Below are 20,929 nucleotides of genomic sequence, written 5' to 3'. Positions count from 1 at the left end.
TAAGCAAACCCTGACATGGCAGTGGCGTATCCTCTGTAACACTTGAAAACAGGCACAGAACCACTAAAAGTCACTAACATTGTTAGCGCCTCTCTGATTAACTGGAGGTCATGTTACATAGCTGAGCTTAACATTTGGCAATATACTCTTTTTTCCATCAAAAGAAAATATCTGGGCAAGTAAAACACTGTCAGAATTGGCTACCGCCCTATGATCATCTGCTGGCTGGTATTCAATGTACATCTACAGCACTAGGCAGTATTTTTCCTGCTAACGGATTCCAGGAAAAAGTACACTCAATACTGCATCTCATGAAACTGCTGGGACTTTAACTTCTATCCTCAGATCAGCTGAGCAACTTTTTATGGACCAACCCCTTCCTCCCTTGAGGTCGGAGAGGTGGCACATGTGCTACTGTGGTTGAACCTTGGAAGGGTCGGTCAAACTGTCAGTCCTGTGTCGATTCAGCTGCTGCTGCTGCTGCTGAGACTGGTGTTGCTGGTGATGAGATTGAGGGAAAGTGCTCTGTTGTAGTGGAAATGCAGCAGAGAGGATAAGCTGTGTTGAAGGATTCCCGTGGAGCAACCTAGAAGTCTAAAAAACAAATGAATCATGCAAATGGACTATAGAATGCTTTCCTACCTTTCTACAGTCTACATTTGATGTTACTCAAGTTTTCCACTCTCCACAGGGACAAGATCCTTACGTTTCATATAATTTACATAATTTTTACTTTCTCATTTAAAAATACTTTGAAAATTGTCTCTCAAAAGGAGACAACCTCTTTTGGAAAGTATGACAACTTAATTTTTTAAGGCACCTGAGCTACAGATTTTTTTAGTTTAGTTTTTTTTTTTTTTTTTTTTTAATTTTTGTATAGAAGAACTGGTGTATAGGCCAGAGGTGTGTGTGTTTGGCGGGGGTGGGGGGAAGGATTCACCAGAGACAGAGTGGGGAGGAGAACAGGAGGACTGACTGAAATACACTGCTGAGGGGAGCAGTGGGAGAGACAGGAGAGGTCTGCTGTGACTTGTGTGAGTTAGCTCCCTGGCCAGGAATCAAACTCAGGAGGTAGTGGTAAGACTTAGCCCTAGGCCACCAGGGTCACCGTGAGCCACAGATTTTAAAGTACAAAAAGCAATCCAGGGCCTCCCGGGTGGCACAGCAGTTGAGCGCTGGGTTGCGAAGCTACCCGCAGCCTCTGCAGCGCCGGTTCTATCCCAGGCCACAGGTGAGGGTCCCACATGGCGTGCAGACCTCTCCTGATGCGCCCGCTGCTTCCCTCAGCAGTGTACTTCGGTTCTTCTGCCTGTTCTGCTCCCTACTCTGGCTCTGGTGAATTCTCTCACCCTCCCGCTCTTCTGACTGTACCCAGTGCTTCTATAAATAAATATATCTTTGGGGGGGGGGGGAGGAAGCAATCCATGTTTTGAGACAAACCACACATATTCCTTCACTTTATATGTCCTAAAGACCATACTATCGAAACAGATAATAAAATTTCAGCATAGCTGAGAATGTATGATATAGGCTACTCTGAGGTCAAATAGCAATGTCCTCTACATTTGGTTGGTTACAGTAGCAATTCAGTAGCTGGAGCTTGGGCCCTGTGGTACATGGTCTGATTTCAAACTCTATCTCATACTGTCTCATTTACTAGATGTATGATTTGCTCAAGTTTATTGCCTCTTGTGGACATCAGTTTGTTCATTTACAAAACAGTGAAATCACATCGCCTGCTATATTGGACTTTAATGAAGATTAAATATTAACATTATTGTCTTAAAATACTATAAAAATGAGAGCAAAGTTGGAGATTTACAAGCCATATGTAACAGTGTGATGTAACAAAATGCCAAACCAAAACAAAAAGTTAGAAGCCCAGATTTGGAGTTGTTCTCTGCTCTTTATTAGTTGTGTGTGTGTGTTTTTTAATGATGACAGTATTTATGCACATAAATATTAACATTATTATTTTAAAATATCATAAAGTAAAGGCAAAATTAGAGACTTTAATCCTATATGCAGCAGAGTGATGTAACAAAAAACTCAAAACAAAAAAAGGTACAAGATCTGAAGTCAGACACCCAGGATTTGAGTATTTGAGTTGGGCTCTGTAATTTATTAGCTGTGAGACCTTGGCCAAGTTTCAACTTTATGAGCTTTGGTTTCTTTCACCTAATTTTTACTACAAAAGAAAATGAATTTAAAAACATAGCCTTTACTACTGCAAATTAATGCAGGGCTCCTAATTTTAAAGCGGTCTTGTAATGGGAGAGTTTTTCAGAATATATATAAAGGACACATGCACACATACTCACAAAGGACCATTAAGCCTTACCAAGACACCTAAGAGTTTTCTTTCTCTCTTGACTATTAGGAAAAATTTTGTAATAAAGAATTCAGGATGTTTACGAGCCTTATGGGGTTACATTAGTGGTACATTTTGGAACTAGGTGTTACAAAACAGAAAAGCCAAATTGTGTATTTACTGTCTACACGCAAGTGCATTTCTGAAGGGCATTGTCTATGGTATTTCTTAGGGGTCTCATGTCTTAAAATATGCTTTTTTTTTGTGATAATCAAGGTAACACCAATGATTGTGTATATGACTTAGAGGCAAAGATTCACACCCCTGAGGTGCCTGCCCTCACACCACACCCCCACCAAGGCTCCCACAGTCCACCACAGCCTACTGGGACCCTCCATATTTTGCTCTCCATCTTCTCCCTCCACATCCCCCTTTGGTTACCTTAATTCTACAGATTTTGATGATTTGCTTTATTTGTTTCATTTTAACTGACCCTTTGTTTTATTTCTTCATATTCCACAAACAACATTTGTCTTTCTCCTTTTTTTTTTTTAAAGATTTATTTATTTATTTTAAAGATTTATTTTATTTACTTATACAAGCACTGGGTACAGTAAGAAGCGCAGGAGGGCGAGAGAATTCACCAGAGCCAGAGTGCGCCATGTGGGACCCTCCTCCGGTGGCCGGGGAGCAGCCGGGGATCGAACCGGCGCTGCAGAGGCTGCGGGCAGCTTCGCAACCCAGCACTCAACCGCTGTGCCACCAGGGAGGCCCTGTCTTTCTCCTTTTGACTTAAGCTTAGCATTATCCCCTTCAGTCCATCACTGACACAAATGGCAAGCGTTCATTTTTTTTTTTTTTTTAAATCACTGAGTAGTATCCATGTATATACCACATCTTCTTAATCCACTCATCTGTCCTTGGGCATTTAGGTTGTTTACATAAATTGGCTATTGTAAATAATGCTGCATTCTTCAAAAAGATACCTAGGAGTGGAGCTGTTAGATAGTAAATCTATTTTTAATATTTTGAGAAACCTCTATATTTTCCATAAGGACTTTACTAGTCTACAACCCTACCAACAATTTAAGAGGGTTCCTTTATCTCCACATCCTTACTAACACCTGTTCCTGGTTTTTTTCATATGGGCCATTTTCACAGGTAGGAGGTGGTATCTCATTGTGGCTCTGATTTGTATTTCCCTGATGATAAGTGAAGATGAGCATTTTTTCATGTGCCTGTTGGCTATCTGAATGTTTTCTTTGGATAAGTGTCTATTTAGCTCTTCTGCCCATTTTTGAATTGGGTGGTTTTATTTTTTTGGGTTGTATGAGTTCTTTATAGATCTTGACTATAAGTCCTTTGTCAGATGTATGACGGGCAAATATTTTCCTCTATGGCTTGCTTTTTTTTTTTAAAAGTGGGAGAATGAAATGTTCATACTTTTAAAGGCCCTTGTTCTGTGATAGACTAGAAGACTGAGATCTTAAGGCAAGTTTTTTGCTTTTTAAGTTTTTGCTTAATTCACCTTGAATATATTCTCCTAGAAAATAGTTCATAACTTGCTATAACTTCTCATTATTAATTCATTTATAACACAGCTAACCCAATCATTAGTGGCTGCAATAAAGGCTTAAGGCTTTAGTGAACTGAGTTTAACTGAGAGATATTTAGTTTTAGTATTCCACATCACCAAGTAGAGAATTTTGTTTGCAGAGGACACCAAGGATAATATAATTAACACTGGAGTATGCCTAAATATACAGTATGTTTTGAATCTTCTAATCATACTGTATAGATGTTGTATAATTCTAAAACTGGTAACATGTCCCTGGTTTATAGTATCTAACACAAAACTAGGCTACCCTACATTCAAAATTGCTCCAATGAGGCCAGAGGGGAAAAAGCTTCCTTTCCAGATGTCATTATCTGCTACAGTGCATCCCAGTGGGTAATAAGGTTCAGAAATCTGTCTTAATTTGACAACCTAGGTGACTTTCTGCTATATGTAGCTTTCAGATAAGCAGATCCTGCTACACCCACATATTTGTGACTGCATTTTGGTTAATCTGAATGTCTTACATTTATTGAAATTAGTGCTCATAAATGACAGCTAGTTATATATGCTTTCTAGCATGTGCAGTGATTTACAAGCTATTAGCACCTCTATAATATACATGAGGAAACTCAAGTTTAGTCATCTGCCACAAGTCACAAAGTACTTTGTGCCCAGGTTCTTAACTACAACATATGCTTCATAGTGTTCCCCTCTGATATTAATTTATTTCTGAAAAATTTGCAACATTTAATCTGACAAAATAACTTAATGTCTATACTAATTTTTAAGAAACCCCTTTGATAGTTCTGCCTTGTAGAGAGAAGAGAAGGGGGAGAAAGGTGCCTTTTCTTGAATTCCAGAAATTGGTCAGAGAGAGAAACTGAGCTCCACATAGTAAAGTTCAAGCATCTTGATGTGAACAGGATGTGACACTTATTCTACAGAGCAGTTATTAATTTGTCCATGGCAGGGTTAAAAGTCTTCCAATGATTGTATAAGAGAAGAAAAAATAGCTAATACAGACAAGTTTTCTCTTTGTTGGAATTTAACTTGTAAAATAAGCTTTTAAGATTTTTCAGACCACTTACAAACTGTCCATTTATTGCAAATTTCATTTTATATATGTTTATAAACAAGTCTGGAGTAACTTCCCCATGGGGTGGATTACCTGTAAAAATTGCTGCTGTGGTGTTTGGGTCAGCTGAGCCTGAGATGGTTGCTGAACTGAAGTAAGCTGCTGTTCCTGGGAATTCTGCTGCTGCTGTTGCTGCTGCTGTGGTGATGTAACTGGCAATGTCTGTGACTGCTGCTGTTGTGTAGCAAAAGTAGGGTAGGCAGTCACCACCTGACCCATCAGCATAGTGCTAGGTACCATGACTGCCCCACAGGCTACAGGAGCAGTTACCAATTTGGTCACAAGTTGCTGACCTTGAGAAAATCTGTAAAGGAAAGAGAAAGAGTCAGAAGTATAATACTTTATAAAAGGCAGTGAGTGGGTTGAAAATAAATACTACACTAAGATAACACCCAGAGATACTGCCCATTTAGTTTTTAGAAAGCTGTATGTTCCAATTTTGTTTCATGTTTTTAAAGAGCCCCTCTGGGGTCCTACTAAAACAGAAATGTATATAGCAAAATGAAATGATCACAACAAAAATATAAACTTTTGTATATCCATATGCAAACAAAGTTGAACCCTTGCAAGAAAGAACTCAAAATGAATTAAAGATTTAAATAGAAGAGCTGAAACTACAAAACTCTTAGAGTAAAACACAGAGGGTAAGTACCATGACACTAGATTGAGCAATGAGTTTTTTAGATATGAACTAAAAGTATGGGCAACAAAAGAAAAAATAAACTGGAATTCATAAAAAAAAAAAGTGCATCAAAGGACAATATCGATAGAGTGAAGGGGCAACCCACTGAATGAGAGAAAATACTTGCAAGTCAGGTATCTGATAAGGAGCTAATAACCATAATATATAAATCAATCCCAAATTCAACAACAGACAATCAACTAAAAAATGGGCAAGGGTCTTGAAGAGACATTTCTCCAAAGAAGACATACAAATGGACAGTAGGCACATAAGATGATGATCAATATCACTAAGCATTAGCAACTGTGAATCAATACTATGCACCACTTCAGATCTATTAGGATGGTTATCATTTAAAAAAACAAAACAAAACACAGTATTAATGAATATATGTAGAAATTGGAACCCTTGTCTACTACTGGTGTGGTCAGAAAATAGGCAGATACTAAGGAAAACAGTATTATGGTTCCTCAAAAAGTTAAATATAGAATTAACATTTGATCCAGCAATTGCATTTCTGGATATATCAAAAGAACTGAAAGCAGCTATCAGATACTTGAACACCCATATTCAGAGCAGCATTACTCATGATAGCCAAAAGATGAACAGAAATGACGTGTCTGGATGAACAAACAAAAAATGTGGTGTTATCCACACAATGGAATAGTATTCAGCCTTTAAAAAAGGAAATGTTGACACTTCTTACAACCTTGAGGACATTATGTCACATAAAATGAGGTAGTCACAGGCCTCCCCAGGTGGCTCAGCAGTTGAGCACTGGGCTGCGAAGCTGCCCGCAGCCTCTGCAATCCCCGGCCACTGGCGAGGGTCCCACAGGGCACGACAGACCTTTCCTGCCACTCCCACTGCTCCCCTCAGCAGTGTATTTTGTCAGCCAACCTGTTCTGCTCCCCGCTCTGGCTCTGGTGAATTCTCTCACCCTCCCGTGCTTCTGACCGTACCCAGTGCTTGCATAAATAAATAAATAAATCTTTAAAAAAAAAAAAAAGAGGTAGTCACAAGCAACATACTGTATATTCTACTTCTATGATGTATATGAGTAGTCAAACTCAGAGAATTATATGCTTAGAAAGCAGAATGGTGGTTTTAGAGAGTTAGAGGTAAGAGGAATGAGGAACTATTGCTCAATGGGAAGAGGTTCAGTTTGGGAAGATAAAAAAAGTACTGGAGATTGATTGGCAGTGATTGCTATGATGGTGTGATGGTACTCAGTGCCAATGAAGTTTACATTTAAAAATGCTTAATGGTTAATCTTTTTCTTACCACAATAAAAAATTTTAAACCTGTTAAAAAATATCAACTTTTTCTTTAAAAATTACTAGGTACTTGGGAGTCAGATGTAAGTGGCATTGTTAATCATGAATTAACTTAAAGCTATTACAAGGGAATTTTTTAGAACTAGTTTATAGAAGAGATGTACACTGAAAGTTATAAATATAATTGAAACAAAATGACATTCCAAAAATGAATAAAAATACCTTCAATTTATAAATTTATTACTACAGTATAGTACCCGCTGTGTTAGAATTCACTAACATTCCCTCGCTACACCTCCTACTATTTTCCTTAATAAAAGAACAACAGAGGGGCCTCCCTGGTGGCGCAAAGGGTTAAGATGAAACCTATGAAGCTGTCCACAGCCACTGCAGCACGAGTTCGATCCCCAGTCAGGGAGGAACCCACACGGTGCAGCAGACCTCTCCTGTCTTGCCCGCTGCTCCCCTCAGCAGTGTATTTGAGTTGATCTGCCTGTTCCGTTCCCACTCTGTCTCTGGTGAATCCTCTCACCCCCAACACATCTGGCCTGTACCCCAATTCTTGTATGCATAAATTAAAAAAACTTAAAAAAAAATAAAAGGGCCTGCCTTGTGGCACAGGGATTAAGCACTACACTGTGAAGCAATCCGCAGCCTCTGCAGCACAAGTTCGATCCCCAGGCGGCGAGGGAGAAACCCACAAGGCGAGGCAGACCTCTCCTGTCTCGCCTGCTGCTCCCCTCAGCAGCATATTTCAGTCAGTCTGCCTGCCTGTTCTGTTCCCCACTCTGTCTCTGGTGGATCCTCTCACCCCCTGCATTTCTGGCCTGTACCCCAGCTCTTGTATGCATAAATAAATACATCTTAAAATAAAAAACAAAAGAACAACAGAAATGATGCCTCTTCAGGGAACAATATTATTCCTATTTGTCTTTTCTGTGAGATAAAGTTAGTTTCTAGCAATGACCATTATAGTGAAAAAATCAAGACATACTCTACTATATGACAAAACTGCAAATAAAACTGTTAAAAGTACCTAACAATAGTAAACTTATACACATACCTTATTATATTATTTTCCACAAGACAAGTTTATCTTTAATCCATGCCACTCTTGAAAATAAAGGACTATATTTTATATATTTTAAGACCAAATGCATTATTTAATGGAAAAATACGTACATAAAAGGATAAAAAATTTACAGTGCTGAGTGCTAATTTCTCTATAATCTTTCAAAGTTACACCTGAATTCTCCAACTGCTTACTGGTAAAATATGGTGATAATACTTCATTTGCTCTGGTCCCAAGGCACATTCACAATCTATTTCCATTTAACTCTCACTTCTGTGGTTTTCTATCTACTGTCCCCTCTGCAAAGTCTAGAATACCCTTTTCCACAAGCACACCCAAAGTCAAGCCCTTTAAGACTCAGTTGCAGTACTCCTCTCTTCTGTGAAGCTCTCCACTGACAAAGTTCTCCCTTCATTTACTTGCTTCAACACATATAACACTCTCTTCCTGCTTTCTAGAGAGCTAGTAAGCATTTATCAAACCAAATAATACTGATTTGCATTCTATGGCTTTTACTGGTGATATTTTTTTCTTGGGGCAAATATGTAGTATTCATCTAACTAGGCTCTCAAATGTTTGCTGAAAAATGTGTTTTCCTCCTCAAAAAACATGCTTACAGACAGTTACTAAACTGCATCATCCAAAATGCTCATCAGTATCACAAAAGTTTCCCTCAGGCTTTGAAACTAGTTCTCTGCATTTCTATAGAGCACATTCTTGATACTTCCTTTCAAAATGTTAGAGCTAAAAGCTGGACTTCATAACTTGAAGGAATTATTCCCAAGAGAAGCAATGAGCTTTCCCTGCCATCCTTGTCTCTGTAATCCTGCAGCTTCTTTACTATCTGGAAAATAGGAATTTAATAAAATCTATTACACCATCTAATACAAAAGCAAAATTCTATTACAAAAGTAGCAACTTTTGTAAAAATATAAATTGTATTTAGGAAAGATTTTAACACTATAAAGATCCTACTTGTTGTAAACAACTGACAGTTTCAGCTTAAAAACTGACAGTTGTAAAAAAAAGATAGCTTCCTAATTAAAGGGAAAAGGTATTTCTTCAGAAACTTTGTTTCTAGGCTCCTATTGGGACATCCCATTAAAATAAGTCATGCAAGGCTGTTTTTCTAGAGTGGTCCACAAAAGTTCGGAATAGCATATGTTTAAGCTGTTGAGCTTTGAATCACATATTGAGGCTTAAATTCAGAATTCTCATCATCCCCTGAACTAGCTATTGGTCGTTGGCCAAACTACTAAAAGCTCACTTTTCTCATAGCTGGGAGATAAAGAGACTGTAACACATATTAAAAACAAAACAAACTAATAAAAAACAACCCCTAAATGAGACATAAATTTTGAACATTTAGTATGGTACTTAAACTCAAGAAAGGTAATCTACTTTTATTCCGTAACACGTAGACTATGGCAGTATACACCCTAACCACTGCCTATATAAAACTCACCAGCATTTATATTCAAAAAATTTCAGTGACGTCTGTCATAAATCCTGTTTAACAGTGTGTGCTACAGTAGATTCTACAATGTTGGTAGCACATTTTTGGACAGGAAACAAAATTTGTTGCTACTCATTTTTATATAAAATCCTTAATAGGTAAATTCTGAATTTTAATCCCAAATTCAAGAATGCTGGCTGCAGTGAGCAACAAACTAAAATCATATTTTTAAAGACTAAATGGTGGTTTTTCAGTTTACCAATTTACAACTCTGGAATGATTAAGGAATATGAAAACTACCTTATCTGTCTGTCCTGAGTAAATGTAGTTACGGCAGCACTCGGGGTGCTGTTTTGTGGCACACTAGATGGAATCTGGACCATGCTTCCGGCTGCTGGCTGAGAAATCACCATTGTGTTATACAGTGGGGCTGCAAGAGTACTCTGTGTCTGACTGGGAAGAGATGTTTGTTGACTGTGCCCACTCAGAACATTCTGTTGACTCTGCTGGAAAAAGAGAAGATTTTATACATAAACTGAAAAAATTGATTCAGAAAGTATGACAGAGAAATAAGTAGCAGGACACATCCCCCTGGGAAAAATCTAACCACAAAGGAATGACCTGTAGGAACTGAGAATAACTGGTCTTCAACCTCTTGTTGGAAGATAAGCTATGATTTTAGAAGGACATCATAACAAGGATGATATAAAACAGCTGAAAAATCCTGCTAAATGCCCAAAGTGAGTGACCAACCCTAGACATTTTTACATATTTCACTGAAGCCTTGGGAATTACAGTCATAGATCATATACCAATTACCAGGTTTTTCTGTAATACTGATTAATCCATCATTGCCAACAATCTAATCTTCACATGTGCTAAACTGTTTTGTTTTACAGCCTCTTTTACAAGTCAGCCTCTTTTACAAGTCAAACCTTCTTAACATACAGAAGTAGTGTGTATTCTCATTTTAAGCAAATGACAAAATTTTGTGTCAAAATAGTTAAAACATTTAACATTCAAGAATTTAGCAATTAATAATTTTGCAGAAAACATTTTCATTATCACTCTCAATTCTGTACTAACTAGTAATGTTAATTTTTTAAATATGATATTGTTCGAGAGAGAACTACATTTCAATCATTCATTAACATTACCTGACTTGATGTACTTTGTAAAGTCTGCTGTTGTATCATATGCTGAGTTGCACCAATGTGTCCAGTATTCATTCCACTTTGAATTTGGTTAGTTTGAACAACCTGACCTTGCATATTTATAGGTGTGAGTTGCTGGATGCTAGATGAATTTCCAGAAGAAAGTTGAACAGAACCAAAATTCAATCCAGAGGCTGATTGCTGTAAAAACATCTTTAAAAATAAAGATTACATTAAAGTGATCTTTCTAGGTTAAAAACAAAGAATGAAAGCAAAAACAAGCTACAAATTAAATTTTAAGAGTAACCGAACAACTAAATTATTTTGAATGAACAATTAACAAGAAATGACTCCTAAATAAAACATGATCCTTCTATTTGCTCTCCAGTCATTCTAATGTTAGAAAAAATGCTATAAAATTCAAAATCTCTACTTGGCTGAGCATTTCACATTTGGGGGACTGTTTGTTATATCAGCTAATTCAGTGCTACTCAAAGTCCTTTGGTATGGCAGCTCTGCATCTCATCATTTATAATTTATAGCATTAGAAAGAAGCAGTTCTCACATCCCCTTTGTTGAAGTTTCCCTTAACAAAGTCCTAGTCTCCTATGATAAACATAACTTTAGGGTGGCCTTATGATGGATTAAGTAAGACTAAGTCAAATTATACCTACTAGAATATTTTATTAAGACAAAATGATTGATTTATAAGTGCTATGCCTACATGTAACTAAAAATCAATGTAAAATATAATTTTTATAACATGGATTTAAGCTTACTAAAAATTAGACTACTGAGAAATGACTCTAATCTTAAGAAACAAGGATGCTGACAGAACTACTCTTAGAAATTAATTTTCTTTAAAGATTATTAATGCAAAAATACTGCGTAGACAATGAGTATTGCACTAAATTGGAAAGATATATCTCAAGTCACTTTTAATTAAAAAGGTAAAATTTTCTAAGAAACCAAAATGTGAGTGGTATGCTTTGTTTATATTCAACTATGTAATTTACCTGGAGCCCTTGACCATGAACCATTTGAAGCTGTTCTTGAATTTTTCTTAGTTCTTCTTGTTGTCGATGAATATTTGCCTCTATCATCCGTGTCCGTTGTTCCAACTGGTCTTTAAGATGCTGCATGGCTCCTAATTGAGCTGAAAACTGAAACTGAAGTACCATGTATGGAAAAAGTATAACATATTTTAGAATTACTTATTCCTCATAATTGTGTAATGTGAAAAGTAAGCAGTGTCTCACGAGCTAAGAATGTTATGCCAGTTATCAATATATTGCCTCTCAGCATCTAATTCACCCATCTTTTGCTTGGCTTTGTGATACTGGAGCTGGATCCGATATATTCTTTGCCAGCAGGCACAAATTTAGTCATGTCAGTAGGTGGTGCTCAAGGAGTGCTGCAAAAGAAGATGCTTATCTTTCTAGTTCTGGTGCTTTTCCTTCTTGCTAGTCATCACTAGCAACCACAGTAGGTGGCTTTCTAGAAAGTCTCACATCCATCCTAGTGAGCATCTCCCCAACCCAACAAGTCTTACTGATACCTCAACAGGTAGCTTCTTGTTTGGCAGCCCTAGCCTGTAGAACCTTAGTGAAATTCTCTATCATCCAGTGGCTATAGTTAAGCCTGCCCCATGGGGGTGAGGGGTCAACTTGTTCTTTCTGGAGTACTTTATCTCTGATTTAGGATTGGCTAGTGGCTGATCTCTACATCTGTTATTCCTGTATTGTTTTAGAATTTCTCAACTACTTGTAGTAGTAAATCCCTTTACGACTTCTGAATGGATCTTAACTGATTATAAGTACAAACTGGTATTAGAAGACCTGAGCTTATACTGTGGTTCTAACACTTGCTATAACAAGAAACTTGACTTCATTTCTACCCTTAAACAGAGGAAAAAGTAGCCTACAGCAAGTTATTCACATCAAATTCTGTCATCTTGAGCACATCATTAGAAACTTAGAAAATCTGAGAGATAAAAGAATATCTTTTTAACTCATATTGTCAACTAAACTGCTTCTTAAGACAAGTACGAAACATTGACTTTAAAGACCAGACAATCATGAGTGAATGAAAGCATATGTGAATGAACAGTTATTTTATTCTTGGGGTTTTCAATCTTATGTTTTTTTCTTGAGTCAAAAGCAGTTTCTATTTCTTACTCCTTGAAATTCAGCCAAATTTGATGGCTCACCACTTAAATATATATAGGCTCATTGTATTCATGAATGTTCAGCACAAGATACAGCATGAGAATAGAAAATTTCATTTTATTGGAAATCTGCCTTAATCTTAAATAGTTTCCCACAGTAAACTGCATCTAAGAGTGAGAAATATGCCCCCCGCCAAGGTTTTTTAATTCTATTTTCAAAAGTATATACTGAGGAAACAATAAATATTACTTGTCAAAGTATAAAACACTTCCTTCTAAAGCTGACAATTACAAATTTATATCTCAACTCCCTCATGCCTTTATTTTTTTTTATCATTCAAAATATTTGGCAAACAAAAGCATATTATCCCAACTAAAGTTATTTATACTTTGGGGTAAATATAACGTTGTAATTTAAAGGATTTCCATCAGGTACAAATAAGAAAACAGATATAAACACAGGCAAAATAAAAAATACATGAGAAGAAAAAGGCAAAAAGATTGACTATCACTGAAAAGAAATATGTTTGAATACTGATTATCATTTTAGCAGAACATCTATTACTTATTCCATGAAACTATCCCTTTAAAATGTTAAGCAATGCCTATTCTGTATCTTGAGATTAGTAAGCTAATAATATTGAGTGACTGTCTATATATGCACACTCTAATTCTGTTAACCTACAGATAAAAGGATTTGAGGACTCAATGCTGATAAAAAATGTTGCAACTATTATATTTAATAATATAGTGCTGTTATAAACACTATATGACCACATGTTGCTAGAAATCAGGGTGACATTTAATTTTTAGCATCATCAATATATTTATACAAGTATCATTATATGATAATTACAAATATATGTAAAATTTAAACAATAATCATATAAAGTAATCTTTATAAAGATATTTTTACCTAGTGGTTAACTTATCATTATTTGATATTAAGATACTGATATATTTGATACAAAGAAAACAGAAAATTTTGGATTATTTTTACAACTACTCAGTAGTATTTTTAATGTGTTTGAATCACTGAAGAGGTACACAGTCATAAATTACAAGTTGGGAAGCTATAATCAAAAGTAACTTAGTCACTTCTGTAATGTCGCTCCTTGTCTTGTTAATTTCTATATTTAGGCCTGCTTCAGGACTTCATTCTTTTAGAAAACTTTTCTTCGCTTCCTTAGGCTGCATTAAGCATCCATCTAATGTGCTCACATATGAACTTGGGTACCTTGAGTGCAGAATACACAATATTATACTGTACTTATATCATTACGTCTTAACTATATAATATAATAAAGTCTTTTAGCATAGATATCCTTGTATACCCAACAGCTGCAATACAAGGATTGCAGATGATATACAAGGAACTCAAGGAACTCAATAGACATCCTTATACTTATGAGTAGCTATATAAATTAAAAATTATTCAATTCCTCCAATATCCATAGAACAACAAAATGAACAGCTGTATTTCATCTTTAGTATCCTTCTTCTATATGAGGGTGGTGTTAGAGCATATTAAGCAGGATAATTCTTTGTTGTGTAAGACTGTCAGGCATCCTGAAAGACACTGAATATCCCTGATCCTAACCTATTAGGAGCCAGTGGTAACCGAACACTGACAACCGGACACAAATATACCTGGATGTTCTAACTGCCTACAGTTGAGATTCACTGCATCTATAAGTACATGTATGTTTTAAAAATCTGTATTATCTTCAGTACAATTTATCAACTGAAACAACAAACAAAAATACCTGGGACATGCCTTGTGGAATTGGTAAATTTGCAGCTTGAGACATCACTGGCTGAGTTAACGATTGACCAACAGACTGGGAATTTATGGACTAGAGTAAAATAAAAAACAAAACACTGAAGTGATAATTGTTCCCATACATGAGTGCTTCAACCAGAAATATAACATATCTTTATTACTGAATCACTATTTGACTCATTCTTTTTTTAGCTGAATACAGGCAAGGCTCCCCCTCTCCACTGGAAATAACTGCTCCCTATTTATATCTTCCAAGTGACCCACCACATTATGTTGTATGGACTCCCAATAAAGATGACTGAACATTCCCACATAGAACTTGAGCTGGAAAAGACAAATCTGTCCCTAAAGGAGAAAAACTGCCACCCAGTTATCCCTAGCCCCAGGACTACCAGGGAAAGGACAACCATAATCTAAAGGAACCAGAAGAATTGAGAAAACTGTTCATTGGTGGTCTGAGTTTTGAGACTATAAATGATTGTTCTAAAGAACATTTTGAGAACCAGGGGAAACTTACAGATTATGTGGTAATGGAGATCCCCAAACAAAACATCCCAGGGGCTTTAGTTTTGTGGCTTATTCTTGTGTTGAAGAAGTGGAGGACACAGCAAGTGTGCTCAACCACACAAGGTTGGTGTGTGTGTAGAGGAACCAAAGAAAGCTATTTCTAGAGAGGATCCTGTAAAGCCTGATGCCCGTTTAACAGTGAAGAAAATTTTTGTTGGTGGTGCTGAAGAAGATACAGAAGAATATAATTTGAGAGACTACTTTGACAAGTATGGCAAGACTGAAACCATAGACAGGTAGGGTGGGATAAAAAGAGGATTTGCTTTTGTAACTTTAGGTGATAAAGAGTGACAAAATTGTTCAGAAATAGCACACTATTAGTGGGCATAATTGTGATGTCAAAAAGGTCCTATCTAAGCAAGAAATGCAGTCTTCTCAATCACAAAGGGTCAGAGAGGTGGATCTGACAACTTTTGGATTGTGGAGGAAATTTTGGAGGTGGTGGAAGTAACTTTGGCCATGGTAGAAACTTTGGTGAAAGAGGAGGATATGGTGGTTGAGGTGGTGGCAGTGGAGGTAGTTATAGAAGATGGATATAGTAGATTTGAAGGTGATGGTGGCAATTTTGATAGTGGTCTTGGTTAAAGTATTAGAAGAAACTATGGTAGTGGTGGACCAGGATATGGAAACTAAGGTTACAGACATGGTGGCAGTGGTGGAGTACATAATGGTTAACCACAGAGGAAATGTTGGCAGCAGTAACTATGAAGGTGGTGGGAACTACAATGATTTTGGAAATTATATGGACAATAGCAATCAAATTATGAACCCACAAAGAGGGACAAGTGAAAGAAGCTCAGGTATTTCCTGTGCTGGTGGTTATGGATCTGCTGATAGATGTGGTGACTGTGGTAGCAGAAGGTTCTAAAACTTCAGCAGAAAAGGGTGACAGTTCTTAGTGGTAGAGCAATGAGGAGTTGTCAGGAAAGCTGAATGTTACTTTGAGACAGCTGCCCCAAATCCATTAGAGGAATTGTAAAATACTGCCACAAGTGGTATGCTGACCCACAGCCAGAAAGTTGCAGTAGCTTAAATAGGAAAACTTTCTTATTTAGGACTGTCATAGCTACAGTTTGCAAAAAGTGAAGCTGTTGATTAATGCAATATAGAGTCATGTATATCCCTGAAGTCTTTCATCTGTTGTAGCTTTATCTTTTCCTTTTCATTATATGGGGTACATTGTCCTGTAAATTGTGGTAATGGTACCAGAAATAAAAATTCAAGGAATTTTTAATTAAAAAAAGATGATTGGATTTAACTGCAGCGTTGACATTTAAACTTTGTTATAAAATAGCTCTAAATTCTCAGTTATTCATTGTATATCTAACATTTTACCTGAGGAAATCATTAAAGTGATAATGAATTTTTAAAGATTTAAACTTTTTTTCTTTTAATAAATCTTTATTTAAAAAAAACAAAAACAAAGAAAAAGTCTTTATTCAGAAGAATATTAACCAAAAAGCTTACCTGACTACTAAATGATGACCTCCTTTGTGCCATCTTTTCATGAGTTGGTAAATGTTGTCTGGGAGGAGTGCTATTATCTGTTGGGATCTTTGTTGGTGTTGCTGAGGTTAGTCAACAAAAACAATGGCATAAGCACTTTTTAAAAAACTGTTCTCAAAGATTAAACTCAAAAGACACTTAGAAATAAAAACTGTCTTATAACCTAATAGTATAAATAAAGGTAATAACTCAATTAAAAGTTGGTCATAGTGGTGCCATTCAGTGGGAAGGGGAAGGGAGAAGGATCAAAGTAGGGCAGGGAAGAGTACAAGAGACTATGGTGATGGTTCATGGTGTCTTGGTGGTAGGAATTTTATAGGGATTACACCTGAGAGGAGAATGAACGATGTAAAAAAATGTATAAAGTAAAAATTAGAAACTTTTTAAAAAGGGGGGGGGGGAAAGTTGGTCATAGGACTTGAATAAGACATTTCTCCAAAAAAGACGAAGTAGAAAATTTCTGAAATTGTCCATATGAAAAATTACTCAACATCACGACCATCAGGGAAATGCCTATCAAAACCACAATGTGGTATCACCTCACACCTATCAGGATGGCTATTATCCAAAAGACAACAAGTGTGGGCAAGAATGTGGAGAAACTGGTGTGCAATACTGGTGAGGATGCAAATAGTGTGGCCACTGTGGAAAACAGCATAGAGGTTTTCAAAAAATTAAAAGTAGAGTTACTGTACATGACCTAGCTTCTAGATACATATATCCACTTCTAGATTGAAGTGAAAAGAATTGAAATTGGGATCTTGAAGAGATATTTGCTCTCCATATTCACGACAGCTTTATTTACAATCATCAAACAGATTGACCGGTGTAAGAATTAACAAAACTTGGTATATACAAGCCATGGAATACTATTCAACCCTAAAAAAAGAAATCTTGCCATATGTGACAACACAGATGAACCTTGAGGACAACATGTGAAGAGAAATAAGTCAATGACAGAAAGACAGAAGCATAGGGCATGACTCCATTTACACGAACATATCTAAGGCAGTTAAATTCACTAAATCAAAGAATAGGATGGTAAATACAAGGGGTGGGGCAAAAAATGAGTAGCCAGCAAAGTTTCAACTAAGCACAGTATCATGCTCTAGAGATCTGCAATACAACATTGTATCCAATCAACAATAACATATTGTACAGTTAAAGATTTAAGAGGGTAGATCTCATTTTAAGTATTCTTACCACAATAAAATAAAATTTCTAAAGGAAATACTTATGAGGGGGAAATCTTTTCCTAAGAAAAAGAATCTTCCTGATGTTCTACCCAAGATATTGAATAGATCACCATAACCCATTTTTTCTTTATTACAGTTTTAAAATCCTCAGAAATAAGGGCGCTAAAGTTTTTAAAAAGTTACAAATGATAATTATATAAGTCTTCATAAAGACACACAAAAAAAACCTTCAAAAAGCAAATTTAAAGAACAATTATTAGCTTTACCAATAAAAAAAGAATAGTTTTGTTTTCTTTTTGAGGGATTAAAAACTTAAACAATAACAACATAATTACCTACATATTTTACAGGCTATTTCATAAACTTAATAAGCTTAGCCTGGCTAAGTGCAAACAATGTGCCTTTTACTGGGAAAGTTAATTATTTCAGAAATGTAAAAATTTATGCTAAGTAGCATTTCATGAAAAAAGCTGAAACAGTAGCACAAACCATTTTAGAAGCAGTCTCTTAAAGGAAGTCTGATAAGTCTGATTTCAAACTAGGATACTCACAGGAAGGGTCTGAGACTGCTGTGTGAGATGATTTTCTTGAACTCCGGGAAGAAGCAGAAGGTGTTGGGCTGTGATCAAACCTTTCCAGTGCTTCCTTGAGACTCACTGTGTTTATTCTATTATCAGACCCAGAATCTTGGCTCTATGGAAGACAGAGTAAAATAAAAATTTTCTTGTGGATTAGAGATTCCATTCAGCGTACTACAGGCTAGCTGCCTCCCCCACCAATCTTTACTCATAACAAGGCAAAAGTACCTGTGTATATATTAGTAAAGAAGTACAAGTTTAATTTATGGCCACAAAGTTTTGGTTTCATTCTTGAATAAAGAAGCAACAGATGCAAAAGAATGAAGTTAGAATCTTACCTTACAGCATATACAAAAAGTAAATGGACCAAAGACCTAAATATAAGTGTTAAAAATAAAAACTCTAGAAGAAAAGGGGGGAAAGCTCTTTGTTGGCAATGACTTTGTTGGGCAATGATTTCTTGGATATGTGAAAAGTAAAAGATAAGGCAACAAAAGGAAAATAGATAAACCAAAGTGAAGTTAATAAAAATTAAAAACTTTGATGCATCAAAGGACACTATAAACAGTGGGAAAGCAACCCATGGAATGGGAGAAAACATGTGCAAATCATATGTATGGTACAGAATTAATACCTAGAGCACATAAAGAATTCCTACAACTCAGCAGCAAAAATAACTCAATTAAAAAATGGTCTAAAATCTTGCATAAGCATTTCTCCAAAGATACAGAAATGGTCAATACATACATGAAAAGATGTTCAGTATCATTAGGAAAATGTAAATCAAAACTAAAATGTGATACTACTACTTCACACCCATCAGGATGTGTTGGCAAGAATATGGAGAAACTGGCAACTTCGGCACCTGAGACATTGGCACCTGCTGGTGGAAATATGAAATACTACATGTATTATGGGGGAAAAGTAAAAAAAAAAAAAAAAAATGAAACATAGAATTGCTACGATACAACTATTCCATGCTTGGGTATATACTCAAAGGAATTGAAAGCAAGGATTCAAAGAGAACATTCATGTTTATAGCTGTACTATTCATAGCAGCTAAAAGGTAAATGTAATCAAGTGTCCTTCAACAGATGAATGGATAAACAAAATGTATATATACACAATGGAGTGTTATATTCGACCTCAGAAAGGAAGGAAATTCTATTACATGATACAACATGATGAATCTTTAGGACAATAATGCCAGGTGAAATATGCCAGTCACAATAGGACACATAATGCATAATTCCATTTATATTTGGTACCTATAGAGTCAAAGTCACAAAGACAGAACAACAGAGTGACAGCTGCCCGTGGCTAGAGAGGGGAGGAATCAGGAGATACAGTTTAATGGGCACAAAATTTCAGTTTGGGAAAATGGAAGTCTTCATGATGGATGTTAGTGATGGTTACATGACAGTCTGAATGTACTTAATGCCCTGGATGCTTAAAATTGGCTAAAATGTTAACTTTCTTATTATGTATATATTACATTTTAAAAAGGTATAAAAAACAAAAGAAACAAAGATGACACTTTGGTTTAAAGACAAGATCCTATAAGAATCTTTGGAATTCAGCATTGAACTGCTCAAAATCATTCTCTTCACTCAAACTGCCCTTTTTCCTACTCTTTGATTACCATCTCCCATATTTTCTTTTCATTCTCTTTAGATTCCCAACTCTAATAATCCTTTCATGGAAGCTAAAATATATGTATCTACTATATTTTCACAATTACTCTCTCATTTCATAGCTTTTCTTAACTAGTTGACATTCATGACTATTCATCACAATCACACCCCTGTGTATATCAACTCCCTTATCTCTTTCATCATACTTCCTTGGAAAAATTCCAAATGCTAGTTAAATCCAAATTTTGTATTTTACATCTATTCCTACACAGCTGAACATGACTTTAGAAACACAATATTCTGACTTTACATGAATGACTAAAAATGTACTCTTAATCCTGCTAGCCAAACACACAAAAATTCCCTCCTCCATTCATTTTCCAACTCTCCTAGGCCAATACTGAACACTTTTTCCATCTTTTCATTCCTCCAACTGCTCCTCTTCTAATTTCATTCTTAGGTGGTAGCTATGCTTCCTTTTTGAGTGAGGAGATTGCTACAGCACCCCACTGTTATAATTCAACCTACCTATCAGCACCTGTACTCACATAGTCTACCTCTCTTCATGTTACTATAGATCAGGGATCCAAAATCTTTCTATAGAAGTCAGGAAGTCAGTATTTTATGCTTTGAGAGACATATAGGCTCTGTTTATAATGATTCCACCTACTATTGTAGCACAAAAGCAGCCAAAGGAAATTTATAAATAGTTCAGTATAGATATGGCATTTGGTAATATTTTCATGTATCACAAACCACTACTTTGATTTTTTCAATCAAGACTTGTATAATACACCCTGAATAGTTGTTCTGACAGATTTCATTTACAGGTCACAGTCTGCCAATCCCTTCT

The 20,929-nt window shown here is 36.1% G+C and overlaps 1 protein-coding gene and 1 pseudogene across 2 annotated transcripts in view; one reads left to right on the top strand and one right to left on the bottom strand.

Moving 5' to 3' along the window:
* Positions 1–411: 411 nt before the first annotated feature.
* CLOCK (clock circadian regulator) overlaps positions 412–20,929 on the bottom strand; it is a gene marked incomplete at its 3' end in the record, with an annotated part of 60,873 nt that continues 40,355 nt past the window's right edge. The window contains exons 14-21 of the mRNA XM_084233590.1: positions 18,416–18,557; positions 16,630–16,730; positions 14,579–14,668; positions 11,662–11,814; positions 10,649–10,858; positions 9,792–9,997; positions 5,038–5,308; positions 412–594 (exon numbers count right to left, since the gene is read on the bottom strand). Of these exons, the coding sequence (XP_084089716.1) occupies positions 412–594; positions 5,038–5,308; positions 9,792–9,997; positions 10,649–10,858; positions 11,662–11,814; positions 14,579–14,668; positions 16,630–16,730; positions 18,416–18,557 (1,356 nt within the window). The remainder of the gene's footprint in view (positions 595–5,037; positions 5,309–9,791; positions 9,998–10,648; positions 10,859–11,661; positions 11,815–14,578; positions 14,669–16,629; positions 16,731–18,415; positions 18,558–20,929) is intronic.
* LOC311171214 (heterogeneous nuclear ribonucleoprotein A3-like) lies at positions 14,890–15,769 on the top strand (annotated as a pseudogene). Its single transcript has 2 exons — positions 14,890–14,964; positions 15,015–15,769. The product of its transcript is annotated as a heterogeneous nuclear ribonucleoprotein A3-like (transcript).

This window comes from Talpa europaea, assembly GCF_964194135.1.
Source record: "Talpa europaea genome assembly, chromosome: 5".
NCBI classification, from domain to species: Eukaryota; Metazoa; Chordata; class Mammalia; order Eulipotyphla; family Talpidae; genus Talpa; species Talpa europaea.
Note: the sequence above shows the minus strand (reverse complement) of the source record. Positions and strands in the feature narration are given on the sequence as shown.